Source organism: Orycteropus afer, unplaced genomic scaffold (assembly GCF_000298275.1).
Source record: "Orycteropus afer afer isolate SDZICR_OR568_19922 unplaced genomic scaffold, OryAfe1.0 scaffold00174, whole genome shotgun sequence".
NCBI classification, from domain to species: Eukaryota; Metazoa; Chordata; class Mammalia; order Tubulidentata; family Orycteropodidae; genus Orycteropus; species Orycteropus afer.
In genome coordinates this window covers 1,808,989-1,832,141 of record NW_006921761.1, presented here as the reverse complement: position 1 = coordinate 1,832,141, position 23,153 = coordinate 1,808,989, and the positions used below count along the sequence as shown (strand labels likewise).

Below are 23,153 nucleotides of genomic sequence, written 5' to 3'. Positions count from 1 at the left end.
GAAGCCCAAGGAGGAGTCGCTATGAGTCGGGTCCGACTCGATGGCACATAACAACAACAACAATGTATTAAACAGCCGTTATCAGACATTGGACAGCAGGTAGTGCCTGACTGTGATTTGTGAGAGAAAGGAAACAAACAAGGGGAGCCCTACAGTTACTCCAGCTTTCTGCCTAGATACTTTATTGATCATAGTGCCAAGACGGCGAACCCAAGCATAGCATGGCCGTCTCATGAGATGTGAAGGCAGAAATCAGAGTTCAGAGAGGCTGAGGTGGCTGGATTTTTAGAACAGAATACTGGAAAAGAGGGAGTTGCAGCTATTTTTGGAGTTATTTCTGATCCAAAAATCTCCTTATTTCAGTACTCTTGAGTACTGAAAGTACTGAATTCTAATCTGTGCATGCTTAGGGTCAAACTCTACTAGACTGAGCAAAAACTATTGATTTACTGACTATAAGCTGAACAATTCCCAGAATTTACACAAGTTCTTAGCCAGATGGGAGAGACAATGTTGAATACCTGAGACATTCATTAGACACCCCAGTAAAGGCATCTTTCAGTGTAAGAACTAAATTAGCCCTACTCTGGACCTACCTAGCAAAGCTTTTTTAAAGCCTCCAAAGAATCTAGCTGATCTGCAAGTTACTTATATAGAGTCCAGTATTCTTTAAGAAAACAAAATGTAGACACTCAACAGGATAATATTTACAATGACCATCATCCTGACCATTATCCAAGAAAAAAAAATTACTAGACACTCAAAGAAGCAGAGAAATGTGATTCATAAATAGGGGAAAAAATCAGTCAAATGAAATCAACCTAAAAATGGCAGAGATGATGGAATTAGTGGACAAGAAATTTAAAGCAACGATTAAAAATAAAAATAAAGATTTAGAAGAAATAATGCATATAATAAGAGAAATGAGAGAGATGAAAAAGAACCAAATGGAACATCTAGAGCTGAAGTGTACAATATTTGAAATGGGTGAGCTGAGCTACAGATTAGCCCTGATCAAAGGAAAACAGCAATGAAATTGAAGGCACAACAATATAAAGCTGAAGACCAGAGAAGGGAGGATAATGACATGAGTGGCCTGTAAGATAATATTAAATGGTTTAATGTATGTGTAAGGACCCCGAGTGGCGCAGTGGTTAAGCACTCAGTGACTACAAAATTGGTGATTTAAACCCACCTAGCATGAGAGAAAGACCTGGCTCTCTCTTCCCTTAAAAATTCCAGCCTAGAAAACCCTATGAGGCAGTTTTGGTCTTTCACACAGTGTCACTATGAGTCAAAATTGACTCTATGGCATGTAACAACAAAAATGTATGTATAACTGGGGTTCAAGAAGGAAAAAAAAAAACCCCAAACCCACTGCCATCAAGTCAGTTCCAACTCATGGCGACCCCTGTTGGGTTTCCAAGGTGGTAAATTTTTATAGAAGTAGATTGCCCCATCTTCTTCAGAGTGGCTGGTGGGTTTGAACCACCAACTGTCTGGTTAGCAGTCAAATGCTTTAGGGACTGCGCCACCAGAGCTCCTTCAAGAAGGAAAAGTGAACCCAAATTTGAAGAAATAGAGGTCATACTTTTCTGATTTAGATAAAAACTATATAAAAAATAAACATATTCAAGAAGCTTTTCAAACCCCAAGCAGTATAAATGTAAAGAAAACTGCACCAGGGTATATCATAATGAAATTGCTACAAATCAGAAATACACAGAAAAATTTTCAAGCAACCAGAGAAAAAGACCAACTTCAGACTTCTTGTCAGAAATACTGCAAGCCAGAAGACGATAGAAGAATGTTATTAAAGTACTGACAGAAAAAAAAGTGCCAATGTAAAGTTCTATAGAGAGAGAAATTATACTTCAGAAGTAAAGGTAAAATAAAGATAGGCTCAATGAAACAAAATCTGTAAGAGTTTGTTGCCTGCACCCCTGCATTATAAGAAATATGAAAGGAAGATTATCAGGTAGAATGAAAATGATACCAGATGGAAACTTGGGCCTATAAAAGATGAGGGAAGGACTCCCAAAATAGTAAATATGTGGGTCAATAGGCAGTACTTATTTCTTGAATTTTAACTTCTTTTAAAGATAATGGACTGTTTAAATAAATTTTTAAAATACCAACAAGGTATCATGTGGTTTATAACATGTAGGGAAAAAAAAAGTATGATAATGATAACACAAAGGATGTGGGGTGGAGTAAAGCATACTGTTTTAAGTTTCTTATATTTTTTGAGGTAGTAAAATATTACTTGAAGGTACACTGAAAACTTAAAGATGCATGTTGTAAACCCTAGGACAACTAATTTAAAAAAAGAAAAAAAAGAGAAAGCAGTTTAGCTAAGAAGCCTATAGTGGAAATAATCTGGAAAGTAAATCTAAACAAAAATACATCGACTCCTCACTTATTGACATGGTGTTAGGTTCCAAAGACCAGGTTGTTACGGAAAAATCAATGTTAAGTGAAAATGGAAGATGACTACATCATTACATAACTGCCAAGCTGACTCATAATCCTAACCATCACAGCCAGCATTACTCTCTCCTAGCACCTTGGTATTTGTTACTGCCAGACCTAACGGCATTAATGTGCATAATAGTTGGATAATAGGTTTTTTTACTATTGTTGCAAATGCAGAATTTCAAATACTGAGATAGTCAATAAGTGAGGAGTAGGTATACTTAACCCAGAGCAAGACAGAAAGAACGAAGAATAGGTGGGACAAATAGAAAACAAAGAGCTGGATAACAGACTTAAACTCAGTCACATTAAGTGATAATCACTTAATGTGTAAATAAGTACATTAAGTCTAAATTATCTGAACATTTCAATTAAAAAGCAGAGATTATCAGGCTGGATTTAAAAAGCATAATCCAACTATATGCTACCTTTCAGAACCATACTTTAAATAAAAGACACCGACTTATAAAAAGCAGAAGGATTGAGGGTGGGGGAGATGTACCATGCAAATACTAATCATGAAAGATAGAATGGTGTTGTTAATACCAAAATAGTCTTCAGGACAAGGAAACTTACAAGAAATAAAGAGGGGTATTTCATAGTGATAAAAGGATTAAGAAAATGTACCACTCCCAAATCTGTGCACACTTAATAATAGAATTTCAGAGCGTGAGAAGCATAGCCAACAGAACTCAAAGGAGAAATAGACAGATGGACTGTTACAGTTGGAGATGCGAACCCTTACATCTCAGTAATTTCTAAGAAAACAAGTAGACAACCGATGAGGCTGTAGGAGACTTGTACAACACAATCAGCTAATTCCACTTACTTTAACACTGTACCCACAGTTGCAGAATCCACGTTCTTCTGATGTGCTCATGGAACAATCATCAAGTGGACAATAAATTAAAAAGATAAATAATATAGACTATTGATCAAAAAGAATTCAGTTAACAAATATATAAGCTAGCTGATAAAATCTCTAAATACTTGGAAATTAAACTACATTTCCAAATAGCATGTGGGTCAAACAGGAAGTCACAAGGAAAATAAGAGAATGTTTCTAACTGAATGGTGATGAAGACGCAACATCAAGTTTTTGAAATGCAGCCAAAGCAGGGGTTGAGGACAACTTGTAGCTTTAACGCTTATATCAGGAAGGAAGGAAGATCTGAAACAGTTATCTAAGAATCCACCTTTGGAAACTAGAAAAGGAAGAACAAATTAAACCAAAATAAATAACAGGAAGAAAATACTGAGGAGTGGAAATCAGTGAAATAGAAACTAGAGAAAATACAAGGAAAAAAAAATAATAATAATAACCCAAAAGCTGGCTCTTTGAACTGATCAATAAGAATGATAAACCTCTAGCTAAAATGATAGGGAACAAAGAGAAGAGATACTAATTACCACTATCAGAAATGAAAAACATGATTAGGTTTCTTACAGAGAGTGAAAGAAAAATAAGAGACTATAGTGAACAACTTTATGCTGATAACTTAAACAATTTAGAAGTAATAGACAAATTCCTGGAAAATTACAATTTACCAAAACTGGCCTAAGAAGAAAAAGATAATTTGAATAGCCTCATCTTTACTTCCTGACCCACTAAGAAAACTAGATCGTGAATTCTATCAGATATTTAAGGAAGAAATAATTCCAATCCTATATAAACTCTTGGCAACACTTACTAGCAGAAAGAACATGAAATAGCCTGAGGTAAATTTGATAAAATATATGCAAGACCTGAAAACTTAAGATTTCTGAGAAAAATTGGAGAACACCAAAATGAATGGTGAGATATACTGTATTCATGTATTGGAAGACTGGATATCGTTCAAATACATTCCCACACTTATCTACAGATTCAACATGATATCAGTCAAAATGCCAGCTGGCTTTTTTGTAGAAATTGATGTGTTAATTCCAAAATTTATAAAGAACTCAAAAATGCCTTGAATAGCCAAAGAAAACTTAAAAAAGAACAAAAATACTGAAAGGCTTACATTTCATGATTCAATACATGATTTATGATTTATACAGTTTAGTAATAAACACTGTAATGTGGTATAACAATAGGCATACACCATGTTCAGTGGAACATGATAGAGCTTCCAGAAATTGACCCACATAGATAGATAGATAGATACATAGTCTATTGATTTTCAACCAAGTTGGTAAAGTAATTCAAGGATAATCTTTTAAATGATGCTGGAACAGCTGGCTGTTTGTGTGGAAACAATTGGATAATAGACCTAAACAAACATAAAAAGCTAAACCTATAGAATTTCTAGAAGAAAACGTGGAGCAGTTTTATAACTTTGCATAGGCAGATTTCTTTGATCACAAAAAACAATGTAGAGGAAAATGGTGATAATGTGACTTGTTAAAATTAAAAAGTGTGTTCTTCTAACAATCCTACTTTAAAAAAAAAAAAAGCCACAACTAGGAGAAAATATTTGCAAATTCCACATCTCATCAAGGACCTGTATCCAGAATATATAGAGAACTGTTGTTATTGTTGTGTGTCATTGAGTCGTTTGTGACTCACAGTGACCCTGCATGACTGAGTGGAACTGCCCAATGGGCTTTCCCGGGCTGTTTTCTTCACAGACTGGGTCACCAGTTCTTTTCTCCCACAGAGCTGCTGATAGGTTTGAACAGCCAGACCTCACCGGTAGCACCCAAATGTTTAACCATGGTGCAATCAGGGCAACTTAATAAAAAGAAGACATCTCATTTTTAAAATTAGCAAAACATTTGAATAGCTTTTCACAGAAGTTATGTGACTGGCATATAAGCACGTGAGATGCCCAACATCATTGTCCATCAGAGAAATTCCAATTAAAATCGTAGTACAGTATTACTTCACATCAGTTCTAAGGCTTCTAACAATATCATTAATATCACAAACAAGTAAAATTTAGCTGAAGATCATTCAAAACCAGTTGCAGCAGTACATCGATAGGGAAAGGCCAGAAATTCAAGCCAGATTCCGAAAAGGACGTGGAATGAGGGACGTCACTGCTGTTGTCGGATGAATCTTGGCTGAAAGCAGAGAATACCAGAAGGGTGTTTACCTGTGTTTTGTTGACTAAGCAGAGGCATTCAGCTGTGTGAATCATAACAAATTATGGACAACATTACAAGGAATGGGAATTGCAGAACACTTAATTGTGCTCATGTGGTCCAGAAGGCAGTTGTTGGAACAGAACAGGGGATACCTCCAGAAATAGCTTCAGTTCCAAGTCTGAAGGGTATATGATTCCACTTACGTGAGGTTCTAGGACAGGCAAAACAAATCTTGTCACAACAAAAACCGAGTCACCGCTGCCTAGGTAAAAATGTGTACAAGGCCGCGTTTTAGGATGATGGGAATGTTCCGTCTCTTGATTTTTTTGGTGTTTACACAGGTGTGTACATTTGTCAGCATGCATCTTGCTGAATTTTTTAAGTGAGTATATTTTATTATATGGCAGTGATATCTGAGTAAAGTTTTTTTTAATAACATATATATTTTTTCTTAACCTACAGCACCTTCTTTATTGCAACCTCTCCGTAGATATGTTTGTTAACAAATAGATGTTTGTTAAACCGAGTTCACAGAACGCAAAGGATGAGTTACCAGTTACTGCTGTGGTCGTAGTTCCGAAGTCTCAAGAGAAGCAGTCTGGACGTGAGCAGTACCAAGGCTATGAAGCAGCTAAGGACAGGCACGAGGCATCCTTAGGGCGGTCCTAACTTACACTGCAGGGTAGCTCCATGCTGCGTGCTGTGGCTTCAAGGAGTAGACATGGTACATGGAAGGTACTCCTTCCTGGACTCTGGGAAGTTAGTTTTAAGGCAAGGTCCTCAGTGCTCGTTGCAAGGGCCTGGAGGATTTTTGTATAATAGACTAAGTGGCAATGTATTTGATCCCAGTAATGAAAGAAAATTTGATCGAATCATAGAAACTGAGGGCTAGAAGGCTACGTTAATATCATTTAATGTAACTCATTACACAGATCCAGAGAGGGTAAGCAAGCTGCCCAACACCACACAGCAAATGAAAGGCAGAGTTCAGACTGGAACCAGGTATCTGCCAAGTCTCAGATCTATAATTTAAAAATAGTGCAGAATCGGCTGTGTGGAGAAGTTCAAATGAGTTGTGCTATACAAGGCTTTCATTGGGTTAGAATTTGGACTTTAGAAGCAAACAGGACGGATAAGAGAGCACAGGTAGGGGTCAGCTATCATTTGGCCAAAACTGGAGCCTTAGGGAAGGGCCACAAGTCAGTTTATGTTTTCTTGGTGAGTTCTTGAGAAACACTCACTTCCTCTACGACGGAAACCTGTTTTGTGCCTGTGTACTTGTCAGTGAATTTTCTGCAGAGGAACGTCCTGTAGCTTGTGGGTGGTTCACATGTGACTGAGAGTGTTGCTGGGTCCTGTAGGGGTGCCCACAGTCTAAATGGAGTTGATCCTTCTGCCTAAGACCTTCCCCTTTCTCCCTGTTCTCTGCACCTTTGCATGTTCAGGGGGAGACGGGAGTCACAGTTGCTATTTCGCATTTCATTTCCACAATAAAAAGTGAAAACAGAACAAAATGGAGTAAGTGATGTACTTAATTTCAAGTGGTCATTTTGAATTTTAATGATGAAGAACATTGAGATACAAAAGGTAGCTTTGGAAGTTGGGGCAGAGCATGTGTGTTAGGCAGCCCCTTGGAGTGCTGGGAGGAGGTGAAGATGAGGGCTGGGGGCTGCTGCGGGTCACGGGTCTCCCTTCTCGGCGTGGGGCAGCCTCCACTGACACAGCAGAGTCGGCAGCACAACGTCTGTGCTTTCCTAGGCACTGGTCTGTTTTGTAAACTATCCTCCTGGTTTTCTTAATATTTTATTTAAAATGTATCTCTCGACGCTTACTCCTGGGTTTCCAAAGCAGTCTCTCTATGGAAGTAGATTGTCCCGTCCCCCTTCCTCCTGGTAGGCCTGGGGAACATGGATTATTTCTTGTCTTTTCAGAATTCCTTTTCAAAGAAAGCACAGTTTGTGTTTTTGAGATAGAGGAGAGTAGGAAGGTGGGGGGAAAGAGAAAATCTTCACTTCATGGGAAGAAAAAAAATCTGTTCTCTCTTCCTCCTTGGCCATGGATGGACTAAAGGAATAGCAGTCATTTGTAAGTTTATAAAGGGGCAGGGCAAAGAATTTCCAGGTATATAGTAGAGCAAAGGACAAGGTTGTAGTCACTTCTTGGTCACAGCCAGCAACCCAGAGGGAATGAGTAGTTGAACCTATGGGCTCGGGACCATAGTCTCAGGGGACATTGAGCTCAGTTGGCATAACACACTACACAAAACATTGTTCCACCTCCTACTTTGGCAAGTAGCAACTGAGACTTTAAAGCTTGCAAGCAGCCATCTAGATTTAACAATGGGTCTCTCCTCATCCAGAGCAAAGAAGAATTAAGAAAACCAAAGATTCATGGAAACAATTAGTCCTAGCGACTGGTACACCATGCAGTCCTCAGCCTATACAACTATGAGACCAGAAGAACTAGATGGTGCCTGGCTACCACTGCCAACCACTTGGAGGGGCATCTATGTGGGAGATCCTGGAGAGAGTGGGAGAACAAGGTGGAACAAAACTCAGAATCATTCGGAGGGGGAAAAGAGAGGGGTACCAGGTTTGCTGGTCTGATAGAGCCTGATGGAACCACTGAGACTATGGCCTCTACCTGCCTTTCAGGTCTGGAATTGAACCCACTCCTGTGGCTTCCAGCCAAACAAGAGACAGATATATGAGCTGAACATTTACATTAGGTAGATACACTCCTTGGAGAGAACAATCATGGGAGAATAGAAGGGCTGTGTATGCACAGGGAGACAGCTCAACAGGCAGGAGTGTGTGGAGGGAAGGACACAGGGAAGAGCTAACTATCAGGAGGAAGTGGGAGGGGAGCTGTTGCATTGTGGGAAATTGTAGTCAGTGTCTTGAGACAAAGTGTATGTGAGCTCCTGTATGGAAAGTGAATTTGCTCTGTAAACTTTCACCCAAATCACAATTAAAAAGAAGGGGGGAGGGGGGAGGCAGGGCAAAGAGGGAAAAGAAAAAAAAAAAACAGGTGATACAGAAAAAAGTAGTTTTGAGGTTTTTTTCATTTGTATTTTTTCCCCTCTAAGTTTTCAGTTGTATTTTTAGCTCAGTGGTTTCTGGATATTTGGTGTCCTTTTTGCTTCTTTATTCATCATGTGTAATTATTATAAACTGCAGGGCTAAGTTCCCCACCCTCGTAATGACATAATATCCAAAGTCCAGTTTTTCCAACTTCGATTGGAAGTCACCCCCAGTGGAGGGCCGGTGGACATGGTTGATGCTGGGTTTGGGTATTTGTGTAGCATGTGATGATTCTGAAGCACTGTAACACACCTCCTCTGATAGTGCTGTGAAGGTTGACAGGCGGTGCTGTTCTATTTCACAGGCAGAGAAACAGGGGCTCATAGCGGTTAAGTGATTTGTTCAGATTCATGCAACTAATAATGGAACTAAGAGAAAAGCTTAAGCCATCCAGATTTTATACCACCCTTTGGGGTCCACTTTGAATACTGACAAATTGAATAATCAGTCTAGAAGGGCTTTCAAGGTGTCCAGGTTGAGTTACATGGATTTATAATAGCAAACATCGTAGCTCAGGCAAAATCACTAGATTTGTAGCCAGATTCCTTTCTAGTGTATAGTTTTTAAATGCAACTCAAATTACAGTTCTCAAAAAGTTCAATTCATTAAATATCTCTGCTCTTCATTTGTTTTGCAGGAGAAGATGATGTAAACTGGTTCATCAGTGACAAAGACATTGAGGTAAAATCAAATTGTTTTTGAGATTGGGAGTCATAGTTTAATAATGTCCTTGATTTGTATTTTCCTTTTATTTTATTTTATTTTGATAACTTTCAGAGGAAAGTTTTTGTTTTTGTTTTTCAACAGCAATGATCCAAGTGACTTAGAAGAAAAAGTTTGGTTTTATTTTATGGGTACTTGAACTTTTCAGAAATGGGGTTCAGTCTTAATTTTTGCTAGTCAGTTAATAGCCACAGAGATAGGTCCCTTTTCCCTCTATTTCTCCTCTGCCATGGTGAGTCCTCCTCAGCCCATATGGCCTGGTACCACTGAAGACCTACACCGGAAAGAACTGCTTCTTCAGTGGAAGGAAATGGTTAGTCTATATTTAGGATGTGGCAGGTGTTTGTCTTTGTCAATTATTAGCCTTAATTATGGCAGATACTAGAAAAAGGAGAATAATTTTACAATTTGGTAGAAGAAAAGTTTCAAGAACAAACTAGAATGTATGCCCTGGGGTCTACGTGGCCAGTTGAACAGAATAACAAGGAAAGGATGAATGCTGTTCCAAAGATGGAACTCTACCAAACAAGACAAAAGTGTGATTTGGGATTTACATTTCCCTGTGTAAATATTCCATGTGCTATGCTATGCTAATATTCTCTCAGGAGATGCTAAATGTAGGCTAGAATATGAGATGGCTAGAATTGGATCACTGTGTGGGCAGAATGAATCTTAAAAAAAAAATCTTGAAAGAATAACCTTAGGCTGTTCAAAAGAAAGTGTATTCAGTAGCTGTGGGGTTTTATAATTTTACAATAGGCAAAATCATAAATACACTCTCCCTTGCTTTAAAAAAAATTTAAGAAAACTGCTTATTCCAAAAAATATGGTATATATTCAGAGGTAGAAGTCTGCATTGTCTTTGGCCCTGAATGGCACCAGAATGTCTAAATGGTCCATGTTGGTAGCCCTACTAACCAGAACCATAAGTAGAGAGAGATGAAAAAGAAGGGGACACTAAGGAAAAGAAATATAAAAGAATAGGGAGGTAGGGCAAAGAGAAGTAGAGTTATCTTCCTGGCATCCGCCCTTTTAAGTTTTTCTGCCTTTTCTAAAGAGAATACAAAATTCCCTCTTGCTAGAAGAATGGATAACCAAACTATTATACACAATGGAATACTACACAACACTAAAGAATGATGTGGAATCTGCAAAACACTGCATGACATGGATGAACTTGGAGGACATTATGCTGAGTGAAACAAGTCAATCACAGAAGGACAGATATAGTATTAGTTCATTATTGTAAAAAGTCAAGGAAAGGTTTATATTTGGAAGGAAACTTTGTTGGTTACCAGGGGGTGGGAGGGGAGGGGAGGGAACACTGGAAAAAAAAATGCATCGACCCATGTCACTTTAGTTTTGTTTATTTCACTGTACATAAATTATATTTCAATAAAATATATTTGGGGAAAAAAAAATCCCTGTTGCTAGATTCCAAATTGAAGAGTCAGCGGCTGTTACTTCTCTTGCTTTATCAAGGTAAAGTAACTGATTTGACACTTGATGTTTCTTTATTCTTCATATTGATAACTTTAAATAGAGAAATTAGACTGTTTTTATAAAGAATGAAATTAATTTTTTTCTTAATTTTTTTCCCTTTAGGCCCAGATATGTAATAATAGATCATCTGGAAGATGGACCCACCGGTACTATTCAGCCAACAAAAACGTTATCTGTCGAAACTGTGACAAATGTGGCCATTTGTCAAAAAACTGCCCCCTTCCCCAAGTATGTGAAATATGTGATGTTTCTTCCCATATTAAAATCATAAAATCTTAGGGTTGGAATCCTATCCCATAGAATTTAAATCTTTTGGAGCTCATACCCCAGTGTAGTGGAAAGAAATCATAAACTAGAGTCAGAAAAACCTGGTATTAGTTCCAACTTTTCCAGCACTAGTTGTGTGACCTTGGGCAAGTCATCCAGCCCTCTGTGTCTATGTTTTCTCCTGTATCATAGAAGGAGGTGGACTCAGATGATTCCTGAAAGCCCTATCCTGTCTAAAACGTCCACTTTATAGGACAGCTTGTTTCATTTGGAGTGATTTTCACTGATAGAGAAAGGCATTTATAAATGTTTATTGAAGTAAATTGTATTAAGCAGGTACATCAACTCTTGGAGCAGCGAAGCTCTTAGACATTGCCTGACACATTAAGCTCTTAACAAACCTTCCTTCCATGCCCTACTCCTTCAAAATGGTGGTCTTTCGCTTATTTGAGATAGTTCTTGTGTGTCTTCTTTGTCCTTGTTTTTGCAGAACAGCTGCTTTCTGTGTCTGTCCCTCTTAGGACTTGCCTTCTAGCTTCTCCTCATCCTGCCTTCCCTCTTAGACCCTCTACTTTGTCATTGTTCCTGTACGACGTTCCCTGAGTAATCAATGCCAACTGACAGTACATGAACACTAAGCCATTTTGGCCACCACAGTATCCTAGATGGCCTATGTTAAAGCTCTAATTTCAGACATTTGGTTTGATTTTATAATTAGGTTCAAGATCAGATCTTCACTGGGGTTTCAGATTAGAAATCACTTTTTATGGGATCTTCTTATAGGAAAAGAAAAATAACCTTCTGCTACTTGAGATTGCAATGTTTTGCTAACGCAATCTTCTGTTTGTCTGCCAATAGAAAGTCCGCTCCTGCTGCCTGTGTGCTGAGAGAGGACACCTCCAGTATGCCTGTCCGGCCCGCTTTTGCTTAGACTGTTCTTTGCCCATGTCTTCCACTCACAGATGTCTTGGGAGATCTTCATGGAGAAAACGATGTGACCGCTGTGATACGATAGGCCACTATGCTGACGTGAGTATCCTGTATCCAGTGAATTGGTTGGCTTTGGGGGCAGTGTGCCAGCTGGGCACTGTCAGTCAGCCTAACTGAAAGGATGTGTATTCTGTACCATGTAGAGTGAGGGCCACTAATGACGTGGAGCAGGACTCTGATGTCTCAGGTTTTACTGAATGGCTTTGCAGCATCAACAGATACTGTAAGCCTCTTTGCTCAGTGTGTTGGCCAAGTAAAGGTTTAGTTTAGAGGTCCTAAATAGCATGTAAATGTTGTGTCTGTAGTCATGCATATTGAGGTGAAAAGATGTAGACAGCTAACATTTATACATATGCCTGTGTTAAGCCTGTCTTGATGCTGCATCTTCATGGCTCTCACTGGTATAATAAATAGTCTTAGGCAGAAGGAACAGGCCACTCAGGACCTTAAGTCTGCTGGTTTTAGCATTTTCTTTAGACAAAAAGACAAAAAAGTAATTTAGAATACGTTTTAGTCCCATGCAGCACATTGAAACATGACTTTGGTATTGTGTGCATCATACTATAAATGTGTCTGGGGTTCTGGGCCTATGAATTTCAGGGACCGGAAGAGTTACTGAGGTAAGTGAGCTTTGATGTGGAAAACACAGTTTTACATTCAATTTACTCCTAACTGCTAATGAGTGTCTCATTAAGTGTCTGTCATTTTAGCTCTTAATTGCATCTCTTACTACGTGGTAGCATATGTTTATTTTGTATTGCCAGCTAATCAGTATGAAGCCATTTTTCATACTCCTACCCAGGCGCCTGTCATCACTGGTTTAAGGGATCTGCTCTTATTGTTCCAGGCATTACTTGTCTATTAAAAACAAAGCAGGTCCTTCTCCTCTCCTTTGTGTGTCTCTCAGACATGCTACAAAGACACTCTGACTGTATTCACAATGAGGTGCATCTGTAGCCTTTTGCTCAAAAAGTAATAGGCTGGGAGAAGACCGTCAGGTGAAAACAAATTAGAGCGCGAGTGTGTTCTTTCTCTCGTAAATAGTTTGCTGTTGTTTCTTTTAATTTTTTAAAACTCTTTTTTCTAAACTAATGAAAATAGGATCATACTATGCACACTGCCCTATGACTTGATTTTTTTCCAGTCGGTTCTTTATGGTTCTCCCTCGGTATCAGCTCGGGGGATACAGCTTTCTAATGAGTGACTTTTCTTCAGTAGTCTGGAGGGAGCTACCAGCCTTTCTTTAGCAAGAAATTTAGGTTACTGTTGTTTCCCGTTTGGTTGTTGAAGCAGGTAGTGCTGCATTGTGTGTGTGTGTGTGTTAAAGTATCTCAGTATGTCAAATTCTGTGAATGGAATTGTGTAAATAAGGAATACGTACACATATGCGTAGATCAGTATTGCCAAATCGCCCTTCTGAAAGTGGGTACCAGTGTGTCCCCCACCAGTGTTGAAGAGTGCCCACTTATGCTCATCAGCACTAAGTAGCAATCTGTAAAAATTTTGACCAGATAAAGAGAAAATTGTATCTTACTGTTTTAATTAGTATTAAAAAGTGAAGTTGAATATGATTGATGAGTTTATTCTAATTTTCAGAGTAGAAGGTATAATTTCATTCGAAAGTAGTTTCAACTTACTTTTCAGATATTTACAAAGTCTTAAAAATAATAAATCCTAAGTTATCTTAGTTTTATACTATTGCTGTCTGCATTAAGTTGTCCATTACAATTTTCGTAGAAAGATTTTCCAGTTTGGTGTTATGCTCAATATTATATGTGTTTACTCCTTTCTTCCAAAGTGTTTTTGCAAACAGGGTCTTACTTGCCTATGATAACAGAAGGGGTGGGACCTTACTGGGAAGTTTTTGAATAAGCAGCTGTAGGGCAGAGCAGCTAAGAGTGACTTGTGAATGGTTATACAGTCAGCTGTTAGTTCTGTCTGTAGCCCTTTGTCTTTAACTTTGACTGCTAACCAGAAGGCTAGCAGTTCAAACCCACCAGTCATTCCTCAAAAGGAAGATTGAGCAATCTATATCCATAGAGATACCACCTCAGAAACCCAAGGAGGAGACACTGTGAGTCGATTCAACTCGAAAGCAGTGAGCTGGTTTTTTTTCCCTTTTTTTTTTTTTTGTAATGTATATTCCATCAATTGCCTGTCAGTTGGTCATACTGTGGTGGCTTATGTGTTGCTGTGAGGCTGGAAGCCATTCTAGTATTTCAAATACTAGTAAGGTCACCCATGGGAGACAGGTTTTAGTGGAGCTTCCAGACTAAGACAGACTCAGAAGAAGGAAGGGGCCATCCACTTAGCAAAGTATTGGCTGGCCAGTGAAAACCTTAATGAATAGCAGTGAACCATTGTCTGATACATTACTAGAAAACTTTAGGAATAGCCCTGAAACATTGTCCAATATAGTGCCAGAAGATTAGCCCATCAGGTCGGAAGGCCCTCAAAATAAGACTGGGGAAGAGCTGCCTCCTCAAAGTAGAGATGACCTTAGTGACACAGATAGAGTAAAGCTTTTGGGACCTCCATTTGCTTGTGGGGCATGACTTAAAATGGGAATAAACAGCTGCAGACATCCATTAATAATTGGAATGTAGAACATACAAAATATGAATGTAGGAAAATTGGAAGTTGTAAAAAATGAAATGGAAAGCATTAAGATCGATATCCTAGGCATTGGTGAGCTGAAATGGACTGATATTGGTCGTTTTGAATAGGATAGTCATATGATCTACTATGCTGGAAATGACAAATTGAAGAGGAATAATAGTGTAGCATTCATCTTGACAAAGAATATTTCAAGATGTATCCTGAAGTACAGTGCTGTTAGTGATAGAATAATATCTATACACCTACAAGGAAAGCTAGTTAATACTACTCTTACTCAAATTTATGCATCAACCACTAAAGCCAAAAATGAAGAAATAAAAGGTTTGTTGGTTTTTTTTTTTTTACCAACTTAGGCAGCCTGAAATTGACCAAACATGCATTCAGGATGTATTGATGATCACTGGTGATTGGAATGCAAAAGTTGGAAATGAAGAATCACGTGTAGTTGGAAAATGTGGCTTTGGTGATAGAAATGATGCCAAAGATCACATGATAGAATTTTGCAAGACCAATGACTTATTTATTACAAATACCTTTTTTCAACAATGTAAATGGTGGCTATGTACATGTCCCCCACCAGTTGGAATCCACAACAATAAGATTGACTACACCAGTGGATAGAGAGGGTGGAGAAGCTCAGTGTCTTCAGCACAAACAAGGCCAGGAGCTGACTGTGGAACAGACCAGCAATTGCTCGTATACAAGGTCAGGTTGAAGCTGAAGAAAATTAAAACAAGTCTGTGAGAGCCAAAATATGACCCTGATTTATCCCGCCTGAATGTAGAGATCATCTGAAGACTAGATTGGATGCATTGAACACTAATGACTGAAAACCAGACAAGTTGTAGGATAACATCAAGAATATCATATACACAGAAAGCAAATGGTTATTAAAAAGACGGCAAAGGAAGAAAAGACCAAAGTGGATGTCAGAGGAGACTCTGAAACTTGTTCTTGAACAGAGAGCAGCTGAAGCTAATGAAAGAAATGATAAGGTACAAGAGCTGAACAGAAGATTTCAAAGGGCAGCTCGAGAACACAAAGTAAAGTATTAAAATGAAATGTGCAAAGACTTGGAGTTAGAAAACCAAAAGGGAAGAATATGCTTGGCATTTCTCAAGCTGAAAGAACTGAAGAAAAAACTCAAGGCTTGAGTTACAATATTGAAGGATTCTATGGGCAAAATATTGAATGCTGCAGGCAACATCAAAAGAAAATGAAAGGAATACACAGAGTCACTGCACCAGAAATCATTGGTCCGTGTTCAGCTATTTCAGGAGGTAGCATATGATCAAGAACCAATGGTATTGAAAGAAAAAGTCCAAGTTGCACTGAAGAAATTGGCAAAATAAAAGTCTGCAGGAATTGACGGAATGCCTGTTGAGATGCTTCGACAAACTGATGGAGTGCTGGAGGCACTTGCTCATCTTTTTGCCAAAAAATTTGGAAGACAGCTCCCTGGCCAGCTTACTGGAAAAGATCCATATCTGTGCCCACTGCAAAAGAAAGATGATCCAACAAATTGTGGAAATTATTGAACAGTACCCTTCATATCACATACAAGTAAAATTTTGCTGAAGATAATTCACAAATGGTTGACTGGGAATTTCCAGAAATTCAAGTTGGATTCACAAGAGGATACAAAACAAGGGATATCATTGCTGATGGATCTTGGCTGAAAGCAAAGAATACCAGAAAGATGTTTACTTGTGTTTTATTAACTAAGCAAAGGTATTTGACTGTGTGGATCATAGAAAATTATGGATAGCATTCCAAAGAATGGGAATTCCAGAACATTTAATTGTGCTGATGAGAAACCTGTACATAGTCCTAGAGGATGTCGTTAAGATAGAACATGGGGACACTGCATGGTTTAAAATCAGGAAGGGTATGTGTCAGGGTTGTATCCTTTCACCATATTTTCTCGGTCTTTATGCTGAGCAAAATAATCTGAGAATATATAAAGAAGAACATGGCATCAGGATTGGAGGAAGACTCATTATCAACCTGCAGTATGCAAATGACTCAACCTTACTTGCTGAAAGTAAAGATGACTTGAAGCACTTACTGGTGAAGATCTAAGACTACAGTGTTAGTATGGATTACACCTCAACCTAAAGAAAACAAAAATTCTCACAACTGAACCAATAAGCAGCATCACGATTAATGAAGAAAAGATTGAAGTTGTCAGGGATTTCATTTTACTTGGATCTACAGTGAACACTCTAGGAAGTAGCAGTCAAGAATTCAGACATCATATTGCACTGGGCAGATCTGCTGCAAAAGACCTCTTTAAAGTGTTAAGAAGCAAAGATGTCACTTTGAAGACTAAGGTGCGCCTAACCCAAGCCTGGGAGCTCTGGTAGCATAGTGCCTAAGGCACGTAACTGCTAGCCAGAAGGCTGGTGGTTCAAACCCACCAGCCACTCCTCGGAAGGAAGGTTGGGTAATCTACTTCCGTAGTGATACTGCCTCGGAAACCCAAGGAGGGGTCGCTATGAGTCGAGTCCGACTCGACGGCACATAACGACAACAACCACCATCCAAGCCTTGGTAATTTCATCCACCTCATATGCATGTGAAAGCTGGAAAATGAACAAAGAAAACCAAAGAAGAGTTGGTACCTTTGAATTATGGTCTTGGCAAAAAATACTGAAAATACCATGGATTGTAAGAAGAACAAATCTGTCCAGGAGGAAGCGCACCCTTTGAGGCGAGAATGGCCAGACTTCATCTCACCTTCTTTGGTCATGTGTTCAGAAGGGACCATTTCCTGGAGAAAGATACAATGGCTGGTAAAGTAGAAGGTCAGCGAAACGGGAAGGCCCTCAACAAGATGGATTGGTACAGTGGCTGCAATGATGGGCTCAACGACGGGCAAGGATTGTGAGGATGTTGCACAATTGAGCAACATTTTGTTCTGTTGTACATAGGGTCACTATGAGTCAGAGCCAACTCAACAACACCTCATGACAACAACAACCAATTTATGTTAGACACCATTCTAAAATGGTTTGAGAATTAATAACCCCAAAGAGTATAAGTTCTTAAGATAGAGTTAGGCTGTGGCTGACTTCAGAGAAGGCAGCCCCCTTCTCCAAAATCCGCAAGGATCTACTGGGTTTTGTAGTTACATGTGAAGGTTCTGGATGCTAGCTATGTCTGTTTCTAGCTTATCCACCTGGGGTAGAATTTCCTTGGAGCCTAATCAAATCTAGACTCTGCTGACTCCTTCCAGAGAGGCTTCTAGTCCATCCCTTCCCCAAAAGCCCTTCAGGAGGATTCACTTGGAAACATAGTCTTTCTGGCCCCAGATTGCTGGAACTGTTTGGTTCTCACTAAGTCCAGCCAGTCCTGTACATGCCTTAGATCTGTCTTGACACCTGGCCTTCCCTGGAAAATGCTGTTTCCCCTCAACCTTTTCAAATGCTTGCTGCTCACTTTTCTTTGACCCACATCCTCTGAATTAAGAAGTAGGGTCAGCCTCCTCCTTACTTGCCATGACTGCTTCTAAATCATTGCTTTTCCTTCTCCATGTAAATATCTTTCATTTACTTAAGACTTGTATCCTCTGACAAAGATCGCTAAATATATATGTGTAATGAGTGATATATTCTTGCTGTAATGAAAACTGTGTCCTGAACTCTCCTTGGAATACAGCTCGTTCATTAGTTCATTACTTCTGTGAAAGTATATATAATCTCCCAAAGATTATTAATGGTTACTGGGGGTAGGAGGGAGGGGGAAAGGAGAAGCTTTTGTTTTTGGGACACTGAGTTTCTGCTAATGGTGGTGGAATATTTTGGAAGAGGATAGCAATAATTATGGCACGACATGGAAAATGTCATCAATGTCCCTGAGCTGTAAATGAGGAATTGGTACATTGGTGAATGTTTTGTGTATGTTTTCACCACAACAAAAGTTAAAAAAAAAAACAATTGGCATCGAGTCAATGCCAACTCTTGACAATGCCGTGTTTGCCAGAGTAGAAGTCCATAGGGTTTTCTCTTTCTTTTTATTGTTGTAAAAAAATAGAGATAACACGACATTTGCCATTCAGCACTTGTCATTTGTACAATTCAGTGAAATCAGTTGCATTAATCATGTTGTATAACCATCACCAGTACCCACTGCTGTATTTCCCATCCTCAAACACAAACTTTATGCTAGCTAGACAAAGAGTCACTCTTTTAAGTCAGATTTTTAAATGCAATGGAAAAAAATAATTCATAGACGTATTTTTCTTGAATCCCTTTTCAAATATTTGGTGCTAGAAAAAAAATTTTTCTCTTCAGTATCAGTTGTATACAGAAATGTTTTTTAGCAACTCCAAAGTTTATTTTTAAAAGGAGAATTCATTCAGTCATGAAGAGAAATGAAGACCTGATACATGCTACAACACGGATGAACCTTGAAAACATTATGCTGAGTGAAATGTCAGGCATAAAAAGACAACAATTGTATAATTCTACTTATTTAAAATATCCAGAATAGGCAAATGAATAGAGGTCATAGTTTATTAGTGGTCAGCGAGAGCGGGTGGGCGGAAGGCCACGGGTTACTGCTCTAGGGGGAGAAGGAAATGTTTGCAAGTGGTGAGCAGCAACTTCTACACAGCATAGTGAGAGGAAGTGATGTCAGTGAACTGTGTGTTAAAAAATGGTTGAAATGGTTTGTTACGAATTTCCCCACAATGAGAATTTAAAGTCAGATTTGAGTAAACAGTGGACCGATGGAAAGGAAATAGTAGTGCAAGGCAGGAAATGTTTTAGAAAAGGCACAGTGGAGAGAATGAGCAATGGATTAGAATTTGTGAGAAACCAAATCACCTGAAGAAATTCTCCTAAGGATGAAAAGGGGGATGGGGATAGATGAGGGGCTGGTATTGGGAGAATAAAGAAGAGAGGCGTTTAGAGGACTTTAGGAGATCTGATCTGAGTGTAATGGGGATTTCAGCAATGTGAATAGAAAAGATAGAGGAGAAGCAGTCCAAAGTCAAATGGCAAAAAGAAAATGTCCTTGAGCTGTCGAGACTGGTTTTCTAACCAACAGAGTACATACCCAGTATGAGAAAGGCAGAAGACCCACATCGAGGCACCCACTGCTGAAACTTCTGACTTTCCAGCCCCTTCCCAAAATTGTGCAAGTATCCAGACGGGGTGCAGGGCACATAACACACACAAACCAGGTTAACATCACATTTCTCCTGTGTGACTCTAAATACCAGCAGGCAATGGAGAAGTCGCTGGAGAATTCTGGGGGATGAAGATGATCTAGCCAAGCTATGGGTCATTTGTGAAGTTAATAGGAAAGAGAGGGAGCAAAATTAGCAGCAATGAGCAATGAAACCGGGAAAACGTAGAGCATGTTTGAATACCTCTTGTTAAGCTGCTTTTAAACTAAATGTAAATCTTAGAAATGATTCTTGAAAACTCAATCTGATTTTAAACTTATAATAATCCGGGTACTGTCGTTGGGTGCTGTCTAGTGGATTCTGACTCGCGGCGACCCACAGGGCTGCCGAGGCCGTCTGTGATCCCACAGAGCACCTGGTGGGTTCAGACCACCTGCAAGTTAGCAGCTGAGCACTTTAACCATTGGGTCACCAGGGCAGGAAAGAGAGAAAAATTAAAATATGGGGAATTTCTATACTTAGGGTGTCAAAATACTCAGTTTTATTTTTATCATGAAATTTTCAAGCATACAAAGTAAGGTAATAACACATACTATAGTAATAATAAAGCAACAGCACCCCAAGTATCCGCTTCCCAGATTAATCCAGTCATAGCATTTTGCCATACGTTAGCATTAAGCTTGCTGCTTACACATTCTTCCTCTCTTCCTTTCCCCCTCCAACAAATGCAACAGGAAGGGCTGGAATCCCTACTTCCGTAGTGATACCACCTCGGAAACCCAAGGAGGGGTCGCTATGAGTCGGATCCAACTCGACAGCAGTGAGGTTTCTTTTCATCTACCAGTTTTCAAAATAGCCCACTAAAGATAACCAATAAGGAAGATTATTAGTTAGGCTTGTTTATTTGTTTTCATATCATTATGAATTCATCTGTCTAAACATTCTGTGTGTGTTTTAGTCCATTGACGTTTTTGTTTTTCCTGATGCTCAAATTGTCCCATCTGTGACTCATTTAAACCTCTGCAAGTTGGCTGCTGAGTCCTTTTGACATGACCCCTATGATCTTTTTGATGCATACTTTCCAGCCAACATTTTTTAATAGACTAAAATAGATGAGAAGGGAAGGAAAATAGTGTAGTATGTGGCAAGTGGTAAAAGTGTTTTCTTTATATTTGAGTTTGATTTCAGAGTGTGTGTATGTGTGTGTGAGAGAGAAGAAAGGATTTAAAACCTTCTGCTCTGCTAAAGACAATGTCAGGGGACTGAAAAGTCAGGCTGCAGACTGGGAGAGAATATTTGCAAATCACATCTGATAAGAGGGATATTTAAAATATAGACAGTACTCTAAAAAGAAAAAAGAAAATAAACACCTCGATTTAAAAATGAACAAAGGATCTGAAAAGACACTTCAGCAGAGGAAGCGTAAGGATAGCACAGAAGCACAGAAGGAAATGTCCAGCATCGTTGGGCGGGAGGAGAGCATCAATGAGAACTGTGTCTGTTACAGAGCAGAAGGCTTAAAATTTGGTCTAGTCCCGTTTGTTATTTTTTTCTTTTATGGGTCATTCTTTTCATATCATTTCTAAGAACTCTTTGCCCAAAAGGTCACAAAGGTTTTGTCCTAAATAATAGTTTTTTGTGTTTGACACTTAAATCTGTGATCCATTTGTAGTTAATCTCTGTGTAAAGGGTGAAGTTTAGGTCTAAGTTTATTGTTTTAGGTGTGGATAACCAGTTGTTCCAACACCATTGTTGAAAAGACTATCTTTTCTCTATTATTTTTGCATCTTTGTCAGAGATCAAATGACCATGTTTATGTGGATCAGTTTCTCCGTTTATAGATTTAGGTGTCTATCCTTTCTCTTGTACCATACTATCTTGATTCTTGTAGCATTTTTTTTTTTTAATCAAACCAAACCAAACCCACTGCCATCAAGTCAATTCCAACTCATAGCAACCTTTTTTTTTTTTTTCCTCTTTAATTTTCTTTATTATGATTTGGGTGCAAATTTACAAAGCAGATTTGTTATACTCTCAACAGTACACATTAGTTTCATTTCATCAGTTACCATCCCTACGATAAACAACTCTCCTTCCATCTCCTCCCTGTGACCACCCCTGCCCTGAGTCCTTCTTACCTATACATTCCTGTCTGTCTAGTCCCCCCCATGCAAATGCTGTCCCTCTGATCTCTCATGGTTGACTGTTTCAAGGGGTGCGTCTTCCTGAGGTAAGTGGTCCGCTTGCAGGTCTTTCTGTTGTTTGGCTGAGAGCTGACCCACAGGAGTGAGTCCAGTTCCAAGCCTGAAGGGTAAACTGGGGCCATACTCTTAAGGGTTTCACCAGTCTCTCTCTGACCCGTAATTCTGGTCATTTTTGTGTTTTTGAACTTTGTTCCACATTTTTCCTCCCATTCTGTCCAGGATCTCTAATTTTGATCCCTCTCTGAGAGCTTGCCATTGGTAGCCGGGCACCAACTAGGTCTTCTGGTCTCAGGGTCGTGAAAGCTGAGGTTCCTATGGTCCATTAGTCCCTTGGACTAATTGTTTCCCTATGTCTTTGATTTCCTTCACTCTTCTTTCTCATAGCAGCCCTTCAAGGCAGAGTAAACTAATTGCCTCATAGGGTCCCCTGTGGAAATCATTACGGAAGCAGACTGCCTCATCTTTCTCCTGCTGAGCAGCTCATGGGTTTGAGCTGCTGACTTTTTGGTTAACAGCTGAATGTAAGCTACCGTAGCTTTATAGGCAGTCTCAAAATCAGGTAATATAATTCTTCCAACATTTTTCTCCTTTTTCAGAATTGCTTTGGCTGTTGTAGTTCCTTTCCCTTTTCATATAAATTTAGAATCAGGTTGTTTCTGTCTATAAAAAATCCTGATGGGTTTTTGATTGGTATTCTGTGAAACCTATACATCATTGTGGTGAGAACTGATACTCTGCTCTTCCCATTGATTAACACAGTATGTTTCTCTGTTGATTTAGTTTTTTTTTAATTTCATTCATCAAAATTTTGTTGTTTTCAGCATACATATTCCTACATTTTTTGTTAGATTTATGCTTAATATTGGGTTTTTTGGAGCTAGTAAGTGCCATTGTCTTTTAAATTTTGGGTTTCCATTGTTTAATTTTGTATATAGAACAAAGTTTTTAATAGAATATTCCAAAATGCAGTGGTTGTTTCTGGTAGTAGGATTCTAGGTAATTTTTTTTTCCTTTTTTTTTTTTTTTTTAATAGGAATTTTTAGGTTATACACCCGTATTTGTGTTAGTTCAGGTAGGTAGTGT

General features: G+C 38.9%; 1 protein-coding gene across 1 annotated transcript in view; it reads left to right on the top strand.

The window, feature by feature from the left end:
- The window catches only part of ZCCHC7 (zinc finger CCHC-type containing 7), a 261,868-nt gene that overhangs the window by 186,520 nt on the left and 52,195 nt on the right, over positions 1 to 23,153 (top strand). The window contains 3 exon segments of the mRNA XM_007947000.2: positions 9,268 to 9,311; positions 10,959 to 11,084; positions 11,982 to 12,152. Coding sequence (XP_007945191.2) covers positions 9,268 to 9,311; positions 10,959 to 11,084; positions 11,982 to 12,152 — 341 coding nt within the window.